At 38.3% G+C, this 21882-nt stretch overlaps 1 protein-coding gene across 2 annotated transcripts in view; it reads left to right on the forward strand.

Moving 5' to 3' along the window:
- Window positions 1-1080: 1080 nt before the first annotated feature.
- The window catches only part of zswim5 (zinc finger, SWIM-type containing 5), a 263471-nt gene continuing 242669 nt past the window's right edge, over window positions 1081-21882 (forward strand). Inside the window, exon 1 of one of the 2 annotated variants that reach the window (XM_072574431.1) lies at window positions 1081-1619. In XM_072574431.1, the coding sequence (XP_072430532.1) occupies window positions 1208-1619 (412 nt within the window). In that variant the 5' untranslated portion in view covers window positions 1081-1207. The remainder of the gene's footprint in view (window positions 1620-21882) is intronic. The other variant, XM_072574430.1, reaches the window with a different exon arrangement.

The raw sequence follows: 21882 nt of genomic DNA on the forward strand, positions 1-21882 counted from the left end.
GAAAACAGGCCATTCAGCCCATCAAGCCCTCAGCCACCCTCCAAAGAGCATCCCTCCCAAACACATCACCCTACCCTAACCCTGTAATTCCCATGGCCAATCAGCCCAAATTGCACCTGTTTGGACAGTGGGAGGAAACTCATGTGGACTTAGCGAGAACGTGCAAACCCCACACAAGTCTGCCACCCAAGGCTAGAGTCGTAACCGAGCGCTGTGAGGCAGTAGTGGTCACCACTGAGCAACCGTGCTGTCCTAATTCAGTAAGGAATGATAAATGCTACAATAAAGCGCATCTTTGACAAGCTTCGGATAACCCAAACTTCTTTACAGCCAATTAAGTACATTCGGAGTTTAATTACAGTTGAAAACAATAGCCAACTTGCGTATTATGCTCCTAACTTGTTAAGAAAAAAAAGCTTCTAAAGTTGATTGAGGGATGAATATTGATTAAGACAGCAGGGATAACTCCATGGTTCTTCCATGCCACGAGATCTCTTTTATGAGAACGTTATAGGACAAGCAGAATCTCGATCATTCATCCGAAAACAAAAATAGTATCTCCGTCAAGGCAGCAGTGCATCCCGAGTGTCGGGATTTTTTAAACTGACGACCATCCGGAGTGCGGACGAGCGTTCTGTGGCTGGAACATCACTTAAGCGTTAAACCTCGAGAGGTCACACATCAAGCAGAAAGCGGGCAGGCGCCAGGATTTCCCCTGCTCCCGACTTGTCACGCATCCCAGACGGGGGGAGGGGGTTGGAACCTAAGGCGCCCAGCCCGGCGGCGGCTCTTTGTGCGGCATGACCCCGAACCGCGTGACAGCCGGCTCCCTATTCAGACACACGCTCCTTATATGGCATGGAAGGGCCGCACACCAAAATTCCATGATTGTGACGAGTCCCGATTGACGGGGCGAGTGACCAATCGAACCCAGGAAGGGGCGGGGACAGTTCCCCACAGACGTAACACAGGAGAAACGTGCCAGCCGTCATTCCGGTCTGATTGACGGCCACAACTACCAATAGACGGGCAGAAAGGCAGTTGGGCTAGTCAGCTGTGGCCAATGAGGACAAGGAGGGGGGCGGGGAGGTTTGGTTGCGCTGTGCGGAGTGTGGAGGTTTCGAATGCTGTGTTAATAAAAAGAAGCAACATTGTAGCGGTGCGGGCTGCTGGTGGATACTTTCCCTTCTCGATACTGTGGGCCAGCATGGCGGAGGAGAGAGCTCAGCTGACGGCAAAGCGTCTCTGTTCCCGGCCCTTCCCCGCTTCCAGATCGTCCCAGAAACCCGCACCGACTGGGAGAACGCACCAGCCGGAGTCTCTCCTGGATGCCAGCGCTAAAATGGTGGCGGAGAAGTGGCCCTTTCAGCAAGTGGAAGAACGTTTCTCCCGCATCCCCGAGCCCGTCCAGAGACGAATTGTTTACTGGTCTTTCCCCAGGAACGAGAGGGAGATCTGCATGTACTCATCCTTTAACTACTACTCTCCTGAGGAGACGGCAGCCGCCGCCGCCGCGGCAGGAGGTGCAGCCGTGCCCGGGGACGATGAGAATCGCCTTCCGTTCAGGAGAGGTATTAAACTGCTGGAGAGCGGTTGCGTGGAAAATGTTCTTCAAGTAGGTGAGTGAGATTTCAAAAAAAAAGAAAAAAAATTATACCATCACCACAAAAATGGATTCGGTCCAGTGACACTTCCGTTTGCATTGCCACTCCGGAGAATGTTTTTCAACTGTCTGCAAAACAAATCCTACTTTTACCTCTCAACATTTGAATAGTTTTTTTCTCTGTAGAAATTAGCTTTGCAGCTTTGGCTGAGTTGAGGAAAATTAAGACGAAACAGTCTGACGTTTGATGCCACAAAAGGATGTATTTATAGCCTTTGTCGATGTCGCTGTGTTTTTTTTAAATCGTGGGAAGAGTGGCTTTGAAGGGAGGGGGTGTTGATTTAGGGTTAGAAGAGGGCGGAGAGATAAATAAAAGCGACGCTGTGGTCCCAGGGAAAGGTGTGTGCCATAATTTAGATAAAGTCATGGACATTTTTTTTCTTTGCTTGTTCAGATTACAGCTTTGAGAAGACAAACAAAAAATGTAGCTCGCTGTTTTCTCTCGCGTAAACGAAAACAAAACATAATCTGCAGTGATTTTAAATTGTGTTGAACTGTCAAAAAGGATAACGCTGTAAATTGTCTGTCAGGAATGTTCTTGACTAGAGGGGGAAATGCCAATCCAGCATTTACGCCCATAAACAGGACAAGTTCAAATGGCGATAGTTATTAACATTTTGGCCGGGGAAGGCTGATAGTCACGACTTTACAGTGTATCAATTTTTGGAGAGAGGTAACGCTTCGAGTTTTTTTTTCTGGAAATGATCACTAACCAGTAGAGCGAAACTAGGAATAAAAGGAAACGGAAGGGAGCATGGCAATTTTCATAATAAGGATCATTTCTTTCTCTATAATGATGCCAAGGAAAAGGTGGGTGGGGGTGCAGAGAGGAGAAGGGTGGTCAAATAACGTTGACCATTTGTTTCGAATTTGTCTTACAGTCAAGTTGATCAATTTTCATTTTATGATTACGGACCGATAATCTTGTCATTTTTAATGTTTTGTTGCGTTTCTCAGTAAAGTATTTACATTTTTCCAAAAGCGAATTTGGCCTTGGTTTTTTTTTCATTTTTCTTCTGATTCTCATTGATGGCAGGGAACCGAGCAAATGGATAAATCCTGAGATGACACATACCCAAGGCATTCCACTTTTTTTCTTACAGTTGCCTGGTTTGATTTAATAATTTCCCGTTTTTACTTGAGCTCTATCAGAAACGTAAATATTTTAAATGGCTAGACGACCTCGTTTGAGATAATACTTTTTATTTATAAGAACTTTACCAATGAGCTTCTCTGCAATTTTAACAATAAGTCGTTCCTTGCATTCCATGCTCTTGTATTGAAAACTGCCTTGGAAAACATCCGAGTGATGTTTGAACCTTCTGAGAGGTGAAACAACTTGACTGGAACTGCATAATTTCTGCAAGTTTGCACTTGTGCACTGCCCTAACTTTAAAAAAAAAATAATATATTATGAATCAGACAGCAGGAACTAGATGAAGGAGGAGACAGAGATGTTTGCATTTGTTTTGTTTTTCGCTAAGAGTCGTCATTTGTGTTTGGAATCTGAGTCTCATTGCTGCGGAGTCCGCCTGACGCTTCGCCAATGGGCTCGGCTACTTTATTCGGCTCTTGCGCTTCCGTGAAGCAAGATCGCTCGGTGGCGCTTATCACCTGAAGTTCCAGGTTGGACAGCTGTATGGAAGTACGTTGACAAATGAAAGGATGCATTATTTGAGTATTGCAAGGGTGCGTTTCACGCACTGTAAAGATTCGGGAGGAGAAAATTAAAGCTTTTTTTTTCCCCCGGTAGTTTAATTTGTGATCAGTTAGTGTAGAGGTCTCGTAATCAAATGGGCATTTGCGTGCGAGTGGCCAATTTTCCAATATAGCAAAGGAATCAGATTTGGAGGTGGGAGACAATTACTATTATACAGAAAGGTGTCTATATTTAAACCAGAAGTTTCAATTTAAAGAATATTTTGGCTTACAAACTCCTGCTCTAACCATTTCTTTTCTAAGGCTTTATTTCATTTGAAGTATGGCTATAAAGTAAATCATTACTGCTTTTGCAACTATTAATCAATTGCAATACGAATTCCCAAATTTGTAATGCCAATAAGCAATAGTTCAATTCTTGTAGGTGACGTGATTCTATGGATTTATAATTTGAATATTACCAGGAAAATATTATTCACATAATCTTTAATTTTAGGAAGGCTGCACGCTCAAAACATATCCAAAAGGCTTTTAAAAAATGTTTGACAGCATTGCTTTTTTTTTTGCTGAAGGAAGAGCATTTGTGTTTTTTTTCCAGATACTGTAAATGAATACTGAAAAAACATTTTTCTTCTTAGTTTGGCAAGAAACCTGTTTGCACATGCACCTGATTGTTTTGGCTACATAAATTATTTATAAATAGAAATCGATGAATAGTTAACTACATTAAGCTGTTTGCCCTTGAAATATTAAAAGCTAATATTTTGGCAAATGCCTTTACATTTTTTATTTACATTTTTCCTTGGGATATGCACATTAAAAATTGGTTTTAGGAATAATCTTTTCCATCGTTTTCACTCCTTCCTCTTTGTTAGGAATATGAATCTGTTGCATTTGCATCGCTGTTGAGAAACTGCTCGATCTTCAGTATCTCTCAAAGTGGCCATCTATTATCCTTGAATTTGCAAAGCATTTTACTGCAAAGCATTTTACACATCCAGTAGTGATCATTGAAAAGCGATCAGAAGGGGCACACCACGTTGATTTTTCCCTTGCCTATCCTAGGGGTCCAGGATCTAGTTGAAGTGCTGTTACTGGTGCCCTGGCTGAGTTCAGCTAACACTCTGAAAGCTGGGGATTGAATGTGGGAGGTTGATCTACATGGCATAACTGCATACTGAGTGAACTTGTTGAGCCATCGAAAGAATTTGTTTTGTGTAAACAAAGTTTTAATTGGTAAATATTTCCATGCTAAGCATTTGGAAACTAGATTATGTTTTAGCTAGTGGTTTATGCTATTATAGAAGGTTTTTTTGATGTCGTGGTTTAGCTTGTGCTAAGTTCTAGTCCAGAATCTGCGTTGTGAATAAAAATATTACAGAAATTTGTCTGTGCAAGATGGGTTTGAGAAACTTCCTCCAGAGAGTAGCTTTTAATCCTCTATTACAATCATGATCACAGTTCAAATGTACTTCATTGACAGCCAACAGATTTCTCAGAGTATGTTAGCCAATGTACTATTTATTACTCTAGTTAGTTTTCAGAATCGTTCAATTGAACATTCTTCATGGTTAGAGAAAGTCATTCTTATTGTTTATGTTCCAATAGTTACAACTATGAAATGCAAATATTATACAAATTATTTATAAATTTGAGCATGCAGAAATTAGATTAATTTTGAATTGACCAAGTTATGAATGATTTACAGTATTAAACAGTTAGAGAAGTCAAATGCTCCAGTTTTAAAGCAATGCATTTCTACATAAGATTTAAATTTATTAGTTTCATTTGAAGATCATATATATGCATAAATTATTCTGTGCATTAACCAACATTCTTTAGTTCTATATATTTAAAACATTGAATTAATCTCGGATTTTAAATTTCAAGAAAATAATTTTGAAGCTCTTTGTAGAAGCCAAAACTTCAAAAGCTGAAGATATTTTCTGTTAGCAAAAGGTTTTAGTACTTCAAGAATCTCTTTCAGGTGTGTTGGTAGGGAAAATATGCAATCTATAATAACATTAACCAAGCAGGTGTGAGAGGGAGAAGCGAAAGATAAAATTGTTGATAATCCATGAAGCTCAGTAAATTTGAAAAAGAGGGGAGCTGCAAGCCACCAGAATGAAGTCAATTTAACTTCATATTTTGACATTTTAGACTTGAATTGTTATTATAATACAATATTATTCAGAGACATTTTTCAAATGTTTAGAATGAGATCCTTTTTGTCACAGTCTGCAGTGAAGGTGTGTAATAAAACATTCCTGTATTGCAGGTAGTGTTGGGGTGCCTAATTAATGTTGAACAAAGTAAGTCCGACAGATTTAAATTTCAGCCACATGCTCATGACTGCTTCTGTCTTCAGAGATTTTACAGTTGCTTAAAATAAATGTATTGATCTCAATTTTTGATAGTTTGATATTTTTGGACTAAATTGGATTACTGTATAAAGTAGACTATTTAGTTTGCTATTACATATTTTGTATTGAAGTGCTGGAAAGGTCTTGCTGTACTTAAATTTCTCTGGATGACCTCTATAGTCATCTTTTATCATCTTACGGTAAACATCCGGTTTATCTGTTGCCGTCCTCCATCTGTGAAGTGTAGTGATGACATGAATTACTAGAATATGTACAAGATACATTTGGATGTGGTATCCTGAAGTTTCTGCTAGATTGCAGCTTTATTTATAGGAGTGCCTTGCCTGACATCGACTAAACCAGCACCCAGTTGAGGAATGTTGAGGACAAATCGTGATTATGAACTATTTTCATGCTGGTTTATTAAGCATGTTGTGGAGGCTAGACCTATCCTCAAAATCGATGCCAGCCTCAAATGAAATAAATCACTGTGGCGAGTTTCTGCTCATTGTCCCTGTTTGTGGTATTTAGAATAAATCCTTTTTAGATTCAAGGTCACTACTAGCCACCTTTATTGAAATATTTAAAGGTGTTAATTTACTTGGAAACTAAATACTGTGCAAATAAACTATAAAATGATTATGGAATTAAGTTAATTTCAATTATTTAAAATTAGCTAGCACTCAGCTGGTGGACTCTGAATAAAGCTGCTTGCTTTTCATGGCAACTACATTTTCAATTGTAAGAATAAAACTGCTGTTGAATGTATGCAAGAATTTTAAGATTCTGATTGCTGGATTTTGTCAGTTCAGAAAGACTTCATGTACCCAAAAATGAAATTCTGCTCCAGTGTTTTAGACAAGACTGAGTTGAGTGAATTTAGTTGTTTGAGACAAAAGTTTGGAAGGGTACCTGTATGCCGGCTGTCACTTGAAATTAGTAAACAAAATTTAAGTTAACATTTGTGTTTGGTCATCCCGTTGAATAGCTACCAAGCAAGTTTTGATTATGTTGTGGTTAAAATTGGTGAACGATGTTTGCTATCTGTAGTTCGGTTGAGTTAACAATTATCCAAATGAAAATGTTGGACAGCCAAGACTAATATGATGTAACGTAAACCTGTAGGAGAAACAATGCTATCTTGATCATGATTCATTGTATTGAATAATATAGCCCTCGATAGAAAGATTCGTTTGCTGTGCCTATGCTTTCACTTCCAGATAGGCATGCTTTCTGAGCATGACCAGTCTCAGCAAATCAGAGGATGTATTGATTGTGTAAGAGGGGCTGGAGAGAGGTGACTGCTTGATGTTTTGAGTGAAGAATTATGCAGTGAACTTAAAACAGTAGCAAATTGCCTAAAATAAAAGCTGCTTTGTTGTTTGCAATGAGGACTGTAGAAGAACAGAAATTAATTCAAAGTCTTTAATGTTTGGGCAATGCTGCATTACATTGTAATTGCATAAAAATGCAAAGTGTGGGGGAAGGAGAAAAACTAAAAACTGGGAAATTAAATCAAACTTGCAGCTGGAGGTAGGATTGAACAGTCAATGGGATGAGTTTGAGTGACATCATTCAAACTGAATCTCATTTAGATAAATAAAATGAGTAAAAGGATTCAGTCTGATTAGAAAAAACAAAACTAGCTTTTTGTTTAGGTACGGCTGCCTCACATCATAGTGTTTGTGTAAAAATGTAAATTCATATCAAGAGCAAATATTTTTCACATGTGAAGAAATATATCTTTTGTCCTAATTTCTCTAGAATGTAGGAAACATGTTTTGTCTCTTTTTGAAGGATTTGAAGCATTTGCTTTGATATTGAAAAGGCTTAATATTGGAATAAGATGCTTCCTAATTTAACCTTTTTTTTACAATTTAATTAAAACAACATCAATTATAGCGCTTTTTAAACAAAATGTCTTGGTGATTGCCATTGTTCGTTTGAGCCTATTGAATATCAGCAAGACTAGTGGAGAATTACAACTAAGTCCATGTCTGCGTAGACATACATTCCCAGCAGGGGTCACTGGTTAGTCATGCGGATTAGGAAACCTGGCTGCTATTTCCAATACATCTTCCATACCCAGGCACACTGAGGACAGTTGTTGGACCCAATCGCAACCCAGCTAAAAGCTAATCCACCACAGACCACTGATCGAATTTGGCATGTTTTATTGTCTGTATGACTCAGCATCACAATAGGCAGTCCATTTAGCCAATGACCTATTGGGAGTACCAAAATGGTAACATTATTTTTAAAGAAGCAGTATAAAGCAGCTAACAATAGTTTATCCGGTTTAAGATAGTAAGAGCATATAAGGCTAACAATTCTGTTACATAGACTGCGTTGTTTTAACGTAGAATTGGTACTTAGGCTGCACATCGTTCTAAATGCACTTTGAAAACAGGGCTCATTTAGATTTAATGTGAACAACTGACTCTGTTCAATATTGCATCAACATCATATTTATTATAAGAGAACAATAGATACTGGCAGTTATGACCAGAACTAAAGTATGCAGATATTTTGCACGCATTTTGATTGTGTTTACCTTGAGTATAGGAGACTGGTGGGTGGTCTGATTGAGTTGGCTAGAAGATTTTGTGAGGGTTGATGTGGAAACGCTACTAACTGGTGGCAAGAAAATTGGGAACAAGGGGACAGCATCATCTTAAAACTATTTTGTTATGCTGAAAAACACAATCAGGAAATACTTGTTCACACAAAGGAGAATAAAAAATTGGTCCACTTTGTCCACAAAGAAGTTAATGGAATGTTGAGTTTTGAAGAGAGAGAGATTTTTCTTGGATTTGGGGAATTGAGCATTATGAAGCAAAGGCAAAAAAATGGAAATGCCATGCAAGTCAAATTGAATACAGGAGGAGACCCGAGGGGCTGAATGGACTACTCCTATATCAGTGATTTAAAAACATTAATAAATCAAGGATACTGATAATAAAATTCTAATGGTGTGTCATTGTTATCTGAATTCTTTTGATTGTGTTACTACCTTGAAAGGAAGACAGTCTATTTATTAAAATTGTTTTGGGGGTTTCAGATATAAAAGCATACTTCAAAATTTGGTTTACTTGGTCTTGATGCTTAGTAATGTTTGTGCTGCAGGATTAATAACTCATGTCAGTATATGGAGAAATAATTTGCTATTTGTCATGGGGAATTGGAACATTGGCCAGTACTCTGCGTCTTTTTAACCTTTAGTATGGAAATAAAGTACTTTTTTCATACCGGTGCCATCATTTTATTTAGGTTAAAGGGATAAACATGCACATAATAATTAATGTGCTTATTACATTAATTGATTTTTCACAGAGTGGTAGCTCTATCCTACTGACTTTCACTCAAAACATGACTTCTGCATGATTGGGTCTTGACATTTTAAAACAGTGAATAATTCCATGTGTGTGAAGGTATTTGTTTTTCAATGGTAATACAGTGTCTGGGGACAGAACACTGGGGAACCAGGCCTGTGGTGCCTGGCATCCTCAATCTCCAAACTGATGATGTCAATACTCATTTAAAACAGAAAACCTACACAAGATTTTAAAGTGGGCGTTAGCCGTGATACCTCACATTCCATATGCAAATGAAAAAATACAACTTTAAAAATGTCATTGATGCTAGGCTTTTCATAGAATACGTGCAGTAATTAGATTAAAGAGAAACAAATCTTCCTATATGTCATTTGTACTTGAGTTGCAAAAAATCTGTTGAGAGTAATGATTAAGGCTCAACGCCATGACTTTCCTCAACCTATAGGATTAGTTTAAAAGCAGGAGTAAACTGGATGAAGCTTGAAAATATTGAAATCTGGATATCGTACTCTTGTTGTGATGTACACACTTGGATCTCCTGATATGCACTTTTTCATTCTGTCTGCATTGTTGTGCAGCATTAATGTGACGTGCTTCACCTGCCTCTATCATGTGGACAAAGTTCTCAGAGAGGAGAGTGTGTTTAACAGTGCTTGTTCAATGCTATACCACTGATAGTAGTCAAAGTTGTTTGAGTTAATTCAACTGTTTGTCCAGACTAATGTTTTGGCACAAACGTAATTTGTTTGATAACAATTTTACTCTTGTTTCTACCTGAATTTGGGTGGAATAAGGGAATATTGAATGAGTTTGCACATTCTCCCCGTGTCTGAGTGGATTTCCTCGGTGCTCCGGTTTTCTCCCACAGTCCAAAATTGTGCCGGTTAGGTGAATTGGCCATGCTAAATTGCCCATCATGTTAGGTGAAGGGGTAAATGTAGGGGAATGGGTCTGGGTGGGTTACTCTTCGGAGGGTCGGTGTGGACTTGTTGGGGCAAAGGGCCAGTTTCCACACTGTAAGTAATCTAATCAAAAAATATTTTGGCTTAGTTATAATAATTTGTACTAGGTAGTTTTTTTTGTGGAATTCACATCGCTATTTAGAAGCTGATTTGTTGCATTGCTTTGATTGTTACAAAAATTGCTATACTTTCTGTGACATTTAAAAATGCAGGCCTAAATTTCTTTAAGTGGAAATGCTAGTAAAAATTGTATCTGGATTGTACCAATATTTACATCAATGATTTGCAATGGAATATTCAAAAAAATTTGAATACAGCATAATGTATTAAACAAATGAAAATCATCATGTTTAAGAGTCTCAGGAAAGTGTCATAGTTTGAAACAGCCTCCATGTTGAAGACCATCTTTATAAATGAAAAATTAAGTTTTGAAGCAATCAAACATGATTAATATAAATTAGGTGATGCTAAAGAAAATAGTTGTAAAAGTTTTTAAAATTAAAATTTTAATGAGAATAATTCTGGTGCCATAAAAGTATAGAAAGTTGGTTTCAGTTCTAATTAGAAGAAATAAAGCAATATTCTGTGCCATCCAAAAATGTAGCTCTGAGCTGGCAGAAATTCAGCAAATTTTCACTTTTGTACAGATTGGAAGTATCTTATTGTGTGACAGAGGGTTTTGGTATAGACCTCACAGAATTATCAGGTAAGATTTATAATATTATACCTTGCAGAAAAATCAGTGGAGGTCACCATTTATGGCAAAACATCCAAGATCTTTTGTGCCAAAACACAGCACTATGCCAGTCTTTGTTGTTGATTTGTTATAAGTTTCCAAAAATTCTGGGTCACAATAACATCTTTGCACTGGTAATGTTGACTACTCTGTGTGCCTTCCTGAAGAAGGGCTCATGCCCGAAACGTCGATTCTCCTGCTCCTTGGATGCTGCCTGACCAGCTGCGCTTTTCCAGCAACACATCTTCTACTCTGTGTGCAGCCATATTTGAATATATGCCTGGGTGCAGGGAGTGGACAAAGTTTGCAGAAGAAATATTGAGTTGTATGACTTTCACCTTCAATTTTGGGATTCCTAGCCCAGGACTAATTAAAATTCGTATCTGCTCAGCACCTTTTAAAATCAGCTGTGGATTGGCAAATACAACTTTAGCTATATTATGTGCATTGCAAAAAATCCATACTGTATTTACAGTAAAACACATGCAGAACCCTGTTGTCTGTTCTTTTGAGTTTGATAGTTAGTTGAATGTTCATCGGTAGAAGCTTAAGGCTTTTTTTTAAAACATACAGTAGGATTTGCATCTAAGCTTTGTTTACAGTGTGCTTGTCTTTTTATTATAATAAACTTGAAGCAAATATATAAAAAAGAAATGATCCTCCTTTCCCATAGCCCTGTTTCATGCCACAGTGTTCTTAGATATTAATATTTTATGTATATTTTAATTTGAGTTGGGTTTCTAAAACAGATTCTTGTTCTCATGCATGACAGCTGTACCCCATGCTGCGTATGGCCATTAAATTATGTGAATAATCCACAGCGGATCAGCTGTCACATACAGGATGCATTTGATCCTCTGTTTGTAGCTGTCCATTAATGAGTCCTGACAACGGCCAATGGGTAGGTTCAGTGCTGCATACAGTGGGATTTTGTTCAGCCTTGACCCAAATATTTTGGAGAGTATTGTCTTTAGTCAAATAACTTAGAGATGGATGATTTGGCCATGGATAAATGAAAGAAACCGCATGCATTTTGTACAGGAAGTTGGCTTCATTGCTAACTAAATTTCTAAAACAGTGTAACCCTGGCAAATAGATCACCTGAATTGTCTTGTTTGAATTTCTATAGCTAGAGTAAATTTGCATTTTCATATTGTGTTAGTTGACATACTAACTCTGTGCATTGAGCTTCCTTATATAACAGATAACTTGTAGCTGGATCTTCTTTTGTATGGTTGTAAAGCATCACTATTTGTTCAAGAAAGAATAAGTAACAGGGAATATGTGTTTTTTCCAGCCAATCCACAAAGTTCAGCTTGAAATTTAATTTTAAAATATTATTTTATTTAAGTGTAGTCACAAATGCAGAATGCAGTTTCTTTCATCTAATCTTGCACCTTCTTGTGAAAACACCAGATTCTGCGGAGTGTGGTTAGCGTTTGAGTTGTTGTGATCCTGGACGAGCCCCCAATTTATGAGAATAATGGGCAAGTTGGATCATTATGATCTGAGTCGAAAAGTGAGGTGCTAGAAAAAGCTTAGCAGGTCAGACAGCATCTGAGGAGCAGGAGAGTCAAGCTTTCAGGCATAATCCCTTCATCAGAAATGTTCTGACTTTGACGATAATCCTTTAAAGAAAGTAATGTGGGAAAGAATCAAAGATAAGAGAGTATGTAGCAGGATTTCAATGTGGAATTCAAATGCCAAAGGAATTACTGTACAAGCTTGAACATCATAATCTTAATGTCTATGACTAAATAGATATACTGAACAAGGTATGGTTCTAAACCAAATACTACATGTGCAGATTGCATATGACGTTCAGGATTAACATAAGGTAAATGGGAATTAACTAATAAACAATGATTGATCACTTTGGCCAATAACCTAGATCTAACCCAAATGTACAGTCATCAAATCTCACTAAAGCTGTCTGCTTTGCAAGAGATTCCAATTCTTCAGTTTCAAAGATCTGAAACTGGATCACCATGAAAGCCTCTCTGATTTGGACTGGTTCAACAACCATCGTTTCTTGGTTGGTCACCTTGAGACAAAGTTCGTTAGGACTCTTGAGGATGTTCCCAAAGATCTAATTACCAGCAAAATTCCAGCCAGTTTCACTGAGCTGCTTTTGAATTTTCTAAGCTTCAATCATTAACAGCTGTATCAAGTAAGTAGTGCTGTGGGCTTCTTTCACCCAATTTCAGCTGCTCCGAACCATTAGTGATTCCCAGGGCTTCTTCTAAGCCCTAACCCTTTTCCATAGTATGAAGTCCCCTGGGACTGAAGTGCTTCTCTGCCCAGCATTCTCCCAGCTTCAAACTATGGCTCACTTCTCCGAGTAAACACCTGATAAAATGTAACCAGGTAAATCTTCCTAATTTCCACTTAATTCTGTGATGATGTAGCCTACTCTCAACTATCCTTATCCTAACTTTTAGGTTAATTAACTTTCATTTACAATTTCTTCTTTGAGTTTACTGAATGCTTTTTTTTAACTAATTTAGATTCAAATCCCATTACAAAACAATTTCTCTGGACCCTCTCAAGTCATGTAAGCACCATGTCTGCAGTCTAACAATGACCTTTAGATTACTTACTTTTTTTAGATTACTTACAGTGTGGAAACAGGCCCTTTGGCCCAACAAGTCCACACCGACCCTCTGAAGAGCAACCCACCCAGACCAATTCCTCTACATTTACCCCTTCACTTAACACTATGGGCAAGTTAGCATGGCCAATTCACCTAACCTGCACATTTTTGGACTGTGGGAAGAAACCGGAGTACCTGGAGGAAACCCATGCAGACACTGGGAGAATGAGCAAACTGCACACAGACAGTTGCCTGAGGTGGGAATTAAGCCCAGGTTTCTGGCGCTGTGACCCACATCTTTCTAGCTGTTAACCTCTTAAAGCAACATAACCAACTTTTTAAGATGCCTCGGTTTCAGTAATGCCTTTTCTGCTACTAAACTTAAATCCTTACTATTAAGAATTGGATACTAAAATACAAAATGCATGCACAAAAAATGACCTTTTCAAAATATTTTTCCTTTGCGCACCAAGGAACTAGCAGTTAACAAGTGTTCTTTATACGGTTGTAAATGTTATGATCTTGCTTCTTCTCAATATCTAACTATTCGTGTCATCTTCTAAAATGTAGAAGATGATTAAGAATGGGAATCGAATCTCAAAGATGCTGTGTGTTCATATGATTGGCTTGTCTGAGAGCGAATAAAACCTTGCATGTCAAAGGTCAATCCTGAGAATTATCAGACATTTGAGGCATGAAATCATTTTGTGAATCCCACACTTTACTACACTAAACATCGTAATGATTCCAAATTACTGTCAAATCACAGATACTGTACAAAACTTGTATCCTCTTGCTGCATGTTATTCAAGACTTTGAAAATGTTAATTGGTTAAGGTGATTACCTCATTTATGATGCCCAGTCTCTCTTTCAGTGCATTTTAGCTTGAGTCTCTGGTAAATATGCAGTTTGAAATTAGACTGTTTCTGTGGGGTGATAAGAAAGAGAATACAAGATGATAATTCTTCGATGCAGAGAGAATTTAGGGTGTTGGTGTAATACTAGCATGTTTTGCAAACTGTCTGAATAAATGATTTTGGGAATTACATTGTTGAAGTTACTCTGTATTTAAGTAATAATAAGGCCACTCATTAAGAGTACTTTTTTAAACAAACTAAATTACTTTGGATTAGCTAAGCCAAATTGTCATACACCTCAGCGGCATTCAGCATAGGATGTTGCAAATTATTTGTTCACAGTAGATTACATTTGAACTTTTCTATCACCATATCCTTTGTATTCAATTCTGCATTCTTTTCCACCATGTTCAGCTGTTTGTCCTTTGCAGGATGTAGTTTCCCACATGCTTTAACGTAAGGTAATTTTGCTATATGCCAGTGCCACTGCTAGGGCATCTTGTCGGTAATGGCTGAACAGAAATCCCTCCCCCTCTTGCGAGGGGCACATTGGATGGAATAATAGATTCATTCTTAATCTGCCACACCATGACGATCACATGACCAACAGGTCTGGCGGCAGAATTTTAGCCTGGAACATCTGGCTTACAGGCAGGTGCCCCACCTACTGATCCATCAGACCTCCATGCCTTTTTAATAAATGTAACTTTTGACATCTTCTTCTTATCTAAATATTTAACTGTGTGACAGTTTTTTTTTCTTTTTCAGTATTGAGTAGCTGAAGTACATGAAACCGGAAGGACCATGCTCTATTCCATTTCCTTGCTGAGTTATCTAAACAGGGATTGTAAAGCTACAATTACCGTGCTGTCTCTGGGTTGAGCTGTGGAAATAAGCTATCCCTGAACAATGGGAGGTCTGGCAAGGAGAGGATGAGACTTGGTTGTGAAGGACCTGGGGTCAACAGCCATACTATTCTCCCCATTAACGCTTATGCATGACTAACTGCCATGTGGAGCAAATAGCTTTGGGCTGTGGTGCTCGTGGAATCATTTCTCAACAAAGAGACAATGACTTTAGGAAAACAGAAAATGAGCAAATTGTAAAAACAAAATAGTTCTAATGCTGTACTATTAACGTATACGCATGTGGTTGATTAGAGCTGGGTGATCGATCATGCTGTTAACTTCATTAGGGAAAATATTTGAATCAGTACCGTTGAACTTGATTGCAGAGAAGAGCTGATTTAACATGAACAGAGAGGTCATTAACTTATTACCATTTACTTGAGTCGGCTAGATTTAAAATTTTCTAATTTCTGATGACACTGAAACAAGCAATGCAATAATTGTAAAGTTGCTCAGATGCTAAAAGTAATTTTTAATTTTATCATGTACACTTTAGAAGATAAAACGATTCTGCTCAGCTTGACTCTTCACCTCTCATTCTCCTTTCTCTCCTTGATACTTAAATCTGACTAAAGATGGAATTTTTGTTTCTCAACTAATCTAATCATATCTGCTGAAAGTTCCCCATTTTTCATTTTTTATAATTGTCAAACTATTTATTTCATGGAAGCAAGACGTACGGATGTATGAAATAATAATAGAAAAAAGCTCTTCATATAAATCATAAAAAATAGTGATTTGATCATCTCTTCCTTCACCATCCCATAGCTTCTTGCTACTTAGCCAAGCTTAAGTAATGCATTACAAAATATTTTCTTCCTGGTTGACCTTACAGGTCTAAACTTAAAATCAATTTTCTATTCCTTTGTTACCTCCTAGATTATTTTTCTCTAATGCCATCCTCATAACCTTTCCGCCCGTCACCCTCAAAAAAAAGAAACCCCACTTGTCAAAAATGCAACTTATAACACCTTGTTTTTTCTTTTAAGAGCCTCACTTGGCTATATTTTCACTGTCCTCCATTGATTCTCAGTCCCTCAGTGAGCTTGTCCCAGTAGGCGAAAATGAGGATTGCAGATGCTGGAGATCAGAGTCAAGATTAGAGTGGTGTTGGAAAAGCACAGCAGGTCAGGCAGCATCCGAGGAGCAGGAAAATCGACGTTTCAGGCAAAATCCCTTCATCAGGAATGAGGCAGGGAGCCTCAGGGGTGGAGAGGTAAATGGGAGGGAGTGTGGGGCTGGGGAGAAGGCAGCTAATAGTGCAATAGGTGGATGGAGGTGGGATGAAGGTGATTAGGTCAGAGAGAAAGGTAGAGTGGATAAGTGAGAAGGAAGATTGGCAGGTCGGACAGGTCATGAGGATGGTGCTGAGCTGGCAGGTTGGAATTGGGGTAAGGTGGGGGAGGGGAAATGAGGAAACTGGTAAAGTCCACATTGATGCCCTGGGGTTGAAGTGTGCCTAGGCAGAAGATGATCTCTGGGATACCTGCACCAATCAACCCCGCCACCCTGTGGCCGAACATTTCAACCCCCCACTCTGCCGCGGACATACAGGTCCAGGGCCTCCTCCACCTCCACTTCCTCACCACCTGACGCCTGGAGGAAGAATGCCTCATCTTCCGCTCCACCCTCGTCCCCGGAGGCTCCCTGCCTCGTTCCTGATGAAGGACTTTTGCCCGAAACGTCGATTTTCCTGCTTCCTAGATGCTGCCTGACTTGCTGTGCTTTTCCAGCACCACTCTAATCTTGTCCCAGTAGTCCTAAACTCCAAGACCTTTTATTAGCTCATGTCTCTGTCTTCAACTCACACTCCACGTTGGTTGCTCAGGGCTGCTGTTTGGAATTCATTTGCATTTGACTATTCATTCTACTGCACTTTCTGTGAGACAGAGACCCACAATTTAATTCCTTTGGGTGAAGAAGTTTCCCTAACCTTTTTCTCCAAATTTCTGTCCTCCTTTGATTTATCATTCCTTGTTCTGAAGTCTTCCAAACCTGGTCAAATTGTTTCTTTCTACCCACCCTATAAATTTATTTTTAACAACTCCTAAAACCTCTATCAAGTCACTCCCTTAAACATCTGCATTCTACTGAATGCAAGCCAAGTGAATGTGTTTTCTCCACATAGTTTAAACAATCAAGTCCTACCTCTGGGCTGAAGATCAAAAAAATCAAGGTCAGCACTCCAGCAGAGAACCTCAGGACTAATACTGTTGTAGATGAGGTATTTCAAATGAGACATTAAAATCCCTACTTGCCAGCTACACTAGACTTCAAAATGGTACCATGAGATTTTTATAAGGAGAGCAGGGAAGTTGTCCCTGGCGTTCTAGCCAATATCTATTGTTCAATTGACATCACAAAAAATAGATTATCTTGTTATTATCACATTGCTGTTTATGGGAGCTTTCTATGCGCAAATTGACTATCACATTTTTTTATATTTCAAGAATGACTGCAATTCAAAACTATTTAATTTGCTGTTGTGCACTTTGAGACTCCAGTGGTTATGAAAAGCTTGACATAAATGCTATAGTTTCCAAGGGGATCGTATAACATTCTAGTGAATCTGGCCACAAGGTCAGTCATTCTATGATTTTGAAATGTACGCAATACTCAAACCTCATCAGGTCTTTGTTTAGCTATAGCAAAGTATCTCCCCTTAACAGAACATTGGAGAAGCTCAGCAAGTCTGGCAGCATTTATAGAGAGAGAGAAAAACAAAGCTAACTTTTCAGTGTGGTATGACCCTTCTTCAGAACTGAATATTGAAAAATACTTTTTTCTGACTATACTTTTTGACAGAGGCAGAGGAGGAGCAAGTGGGTAGATGGTATAGAAGGCCAGCAGGAAAAAAAAAGTTTGTTAATAATGGAGAAAGAGAAAAGTACATTAAAAGGGTGTAACTTCAGGTGTTATTTAGAGAAAATTAGTTTTTGCTACGAAGTGCAAAGTAAACTCGATGCAAACATAACACACCCGTGGGGGAAATGGGTTGGGGTGAAGAGAATGTAAGAAATTTAGGGGGCATTCATAAATAAAGTGATCAGTTCCCGAAGTTGTTGAATTCAGTATTCGTCTTTTGAGGCTGAAAATGTCTAAATGGAAAATGAGCTTGTTATGCTTCATTGAGTAAGAGCAAATTACTGTGGATGCTGGAATTTGAAACCAAAAGAGAAAATACTGGAAAATCTCAGCAGGTCTGGCAGCATCTGTAAGGAGAGAAAAAAGAGCTGACGTTTTGAGTCCATCTGACCCTTTGTCAAAGAGCAAAGTGATTTGTTGAAATGGCAAGAACCTGGGAGATTGGGGTCATTTCTACAGACAGAAACTTCCCTGAATGTTCTTGTCTTTGATTATAAAATTAATATTCCATTAGGTTTTTTTTGTACCTGACTGCCATATTTTGGTGATCAGTGTGCACTCATTCCCAAGTATGTTGAAACTTGTAGTGTACTCAAATTTGATTCCTGGTTCAAAATAGATACCATCCGTTACAGCAAGCTAGTTCCCTACTGTGAATGCTAATTATTTATACATTTTTGAACACTTTGTTTGGAAAAATGAACAAAGGAACTTCTGAATTATTTGCTTTGTAAGTTTTTTTTTGAAGGACATGATGTTTGCTCTTTAAAACTGCAATGAGGAATAAATTTGTCTTGTGTCATATGATAATTGTGCAGTTGTGTTGCTATTTTTTGTGAATTTGCACAGATATTTGATTGTATTGCTGTCAATTATTTTTATTGCTGTATTACAGAAGATACTGTTGATACAATAAGATTATATAATGTCAGAATCATTGGGTGAGAGTAGAAGGATTGCTTTTTGCACGAAAGGTGATTTTGATATTTTGAGCTAAATTTATAGTAAGGCATATGCTTTCTTCTTTGTATTTTTTCTTCTTTGATTTTTTTTTTGTTCACGTCAAAAAGTCATAAAAGCATCCTATTTCACCGATAAAGCTTACTAGATATTTTCATGTACTGCATTTGAGCTGTGTGACACTTTGTGTTATTTGACTGTGTGTGGCATTGCAACTGAGTTCTTCATCTTTAGCTTCAGCTACTATTAACATGTTTTTCCAGCTGGCTTCACTAGCTAATGAAGAAGGCCAAAACCCTTCGCCATTTTATATGAAACCTTCAACACCCCCCTCCCCACCTTCTGGCTGGGGAACTCTGAGGCCAATATGGTTTCACCAGATGGGACCTTCCTGGCCTTTAGGGTTCAATCCACATGGTTCGTTCATGCACCAAGCCACAGGGAAAGATTCTGTTCTGGCATATTGGCTTTTAGTTAGCATTGTCACAATCAGTCATGTGGCACTGCACAGAGAACAAGCTTCAGTTATGTTTGTGCCCACATGTTTGAACAGTGCCTTAGTGTAAGTAACTGAAACATAAGTTGCAATAGCCACATAAGAAGGTTTAAAATAAATAATAACTTTCTTTCAATCTCGTGAGATCACAGGTGTGAAAAAACTGAATCTAACCTACTGTATCACCCTTGTTCTCTCAGTACTATTTCAGAGATGCAAATCCATATCTTGAGGATTGCACAGCCATTCTCTCTCTGAAAGCTGTCATTAGTGTGTGCTGTACTGTATAATAATGCTTGGAGGCAATGAGACAAAATGAATATATTTATGGGCTCAAAATGCTGCTTGTTTAACCTTAATTAGCAGTACATACTACTCTACATGCAGTTCGCAAACTGATTAGTGGTTGAGTTTTTGATTAAGCCATTTTTTTTTCATTCTTCCCCCAATTGCATCAACCAGTTTCACTCATTTATGCAGATTATGTAGTATGTCAGTCAGCAATTCAGGTTTTAACACTGTGACAATTTTCTAAAGACCAAATTGTTTGCATTAGATATCCTGGACCTTGCGTTCTCTTAAGTTACTAAATAGTATAACTTTTCATTTTAATGCTTACATTAATCAATATTTTAGCAAAGCAGGAATTTCTTTTCTCATTTTCTTTAATGTTGTGGATACATGGTGCAGATACGGATTTCCAATATCGTGTTCGTCTCTGCTGAGTTTAATTGTGCAATGCTTTGCTTATTGAATTTATGTACCAAGAATACTTCATCACATTAAGTGAAGCCTATTTGTGAGTTGCACCTCATTGCAGAACCAGTTGTTGAAAATCTTGGGATAGAAAAGCATCATAGGTAAAACCAAAAGACACAGGAGCAGAAGTAGGCAATTTGGCCCATCAAATCCACTTTGCCAATCAGTGAGATCTGGGCTGGTTTGATAACCTTCAACTCCACTTTTCTGCATTATCTTCAAAAACCTTTGATCCCTTTACTGATGAAAAATCTACATCAGCCTTGAATATATTTTACAACTAAGTCTTGACAGTTCCACATATTCACTAACCAGTGAGAGAAGAAACTCTTCCTTATCTTTATTATTAAATAGTGACTTCTCTGAAATTATAACTCATTGGTCCTCTGCTCTTCCACAAAGGTCACTCCACATCTGCCCTGTTCAGCCCCCTAAGAAATGCTAAATGTTTCAGTCTTAGATGGGAATAAGGCGTTTGTTATGTTTTCTTTTTTTGGTCAGAGTATTCAGTACAGGAGTTGGGAGGTCATGTTGCAGCTGTACAGGACATTGGTTAGGCCACCTTTGGAATATTGCGTGCAATTCTCGTCTCCTTCCTATCAGAAGTACGTTGTGAAACTTGAAAGTGTTCAGAAAAAATTTACAAGAATGTTGCCAGGGTTGGAGGATTTGAGCTAGACAGAGAGGCTGAGTAGGCCTGGGGCTGTTTTCCGGAGCGTCAGAGGCTGAGGGTGATCTTATAGAGGTTTATAAATCATGAGGGACATGGATAGGATAAATGGGCAAGGTCTTTTCCCTGCAGTGGGGGGAGTCCAGAAATAGAGGGCATGTGTTTAAGCTGAGAAGGAACCTAAGGGGCAAACTTTTCATAAATAGGGTGGTGCGTGTACGGAATGACCTGCCAGAGGAAGTGGTGGAGGCTAGTACAGTTACAACATTTAAAAGGCATCCGGATGGGTATATGAATAGGAAGGGTTTGGAGGGATTTGGGCCAAGTACTGGCAAATAGGACTAGATTAGGTTAGGATATCTGGTTCGCATGGACGAGTTGGACTGAAGGGTCTCTTTCCGTGCTGCGCATCTCTCTGACTCTTTGTGCTAAAACTGAAATTATTGATTTTTGTCATCAGTTATAAGCCCTGCTGAGTCATTAGAGCTGAAGTTGGCTGTGGAGTTTTGTGCAATCCCTTGATACTTTTATTTGAAAGACTTAAGGAAATAAATTTATTTAAATTGTAAAATTGAATCATTCAGCAATTCCAGTATGTACAACCTTCCATTCCTTCCCCTTCCCACTCGCACCAGTTTGAACCTGTTAGAATCTACTAAACTCTATCAGAAGTTATTTATTTGACATTTTCAGTGATGTGTGCAAGTATTGTAATTTTGTTTGCAAAGTACTGACATCAAAGGTTTAATTAAGTTATTCTGACATTTTATGATTTCAGATTTCACTCATTCACTTAAAATGAAGTGGAGAATATCATCATAAGGGAGTTTTGTTTTATGCAGTCTCATTGTGGCCACATTTTAGACAAAGAATTGGTAGCTGATGAGTGTCTTTTAAAAGTGTTCAGTAAAGACATTAGGGAGATATTTGTGGAGAGATTGTATGTGAATGGAAATGCAATCAACAGCAATTCTTAGATAAATTGAATCTATTACACAGCCATCATAAATTTTAAATAAAAGATGACATTCTTCAATCTATTCCGCACTCTTCTT

The sequence above is a fragment of the Chiloscyllium punctatum genome, chromosome 7 (genome assembly GCF_047496795.1).
Source record: "Chiloscyllium punctatum isolate Juve2018m chromosome 7, sChiPun1.3, whole genome shotgun sequence".
NCBI classification, from domain to species: Eukaryota; Metazoa; Chordata; class Chondrichthyes; order Orectolobiformes; family Hemiscylliidae; genus Chiloscyllium; species Chiloscyllium punctatum.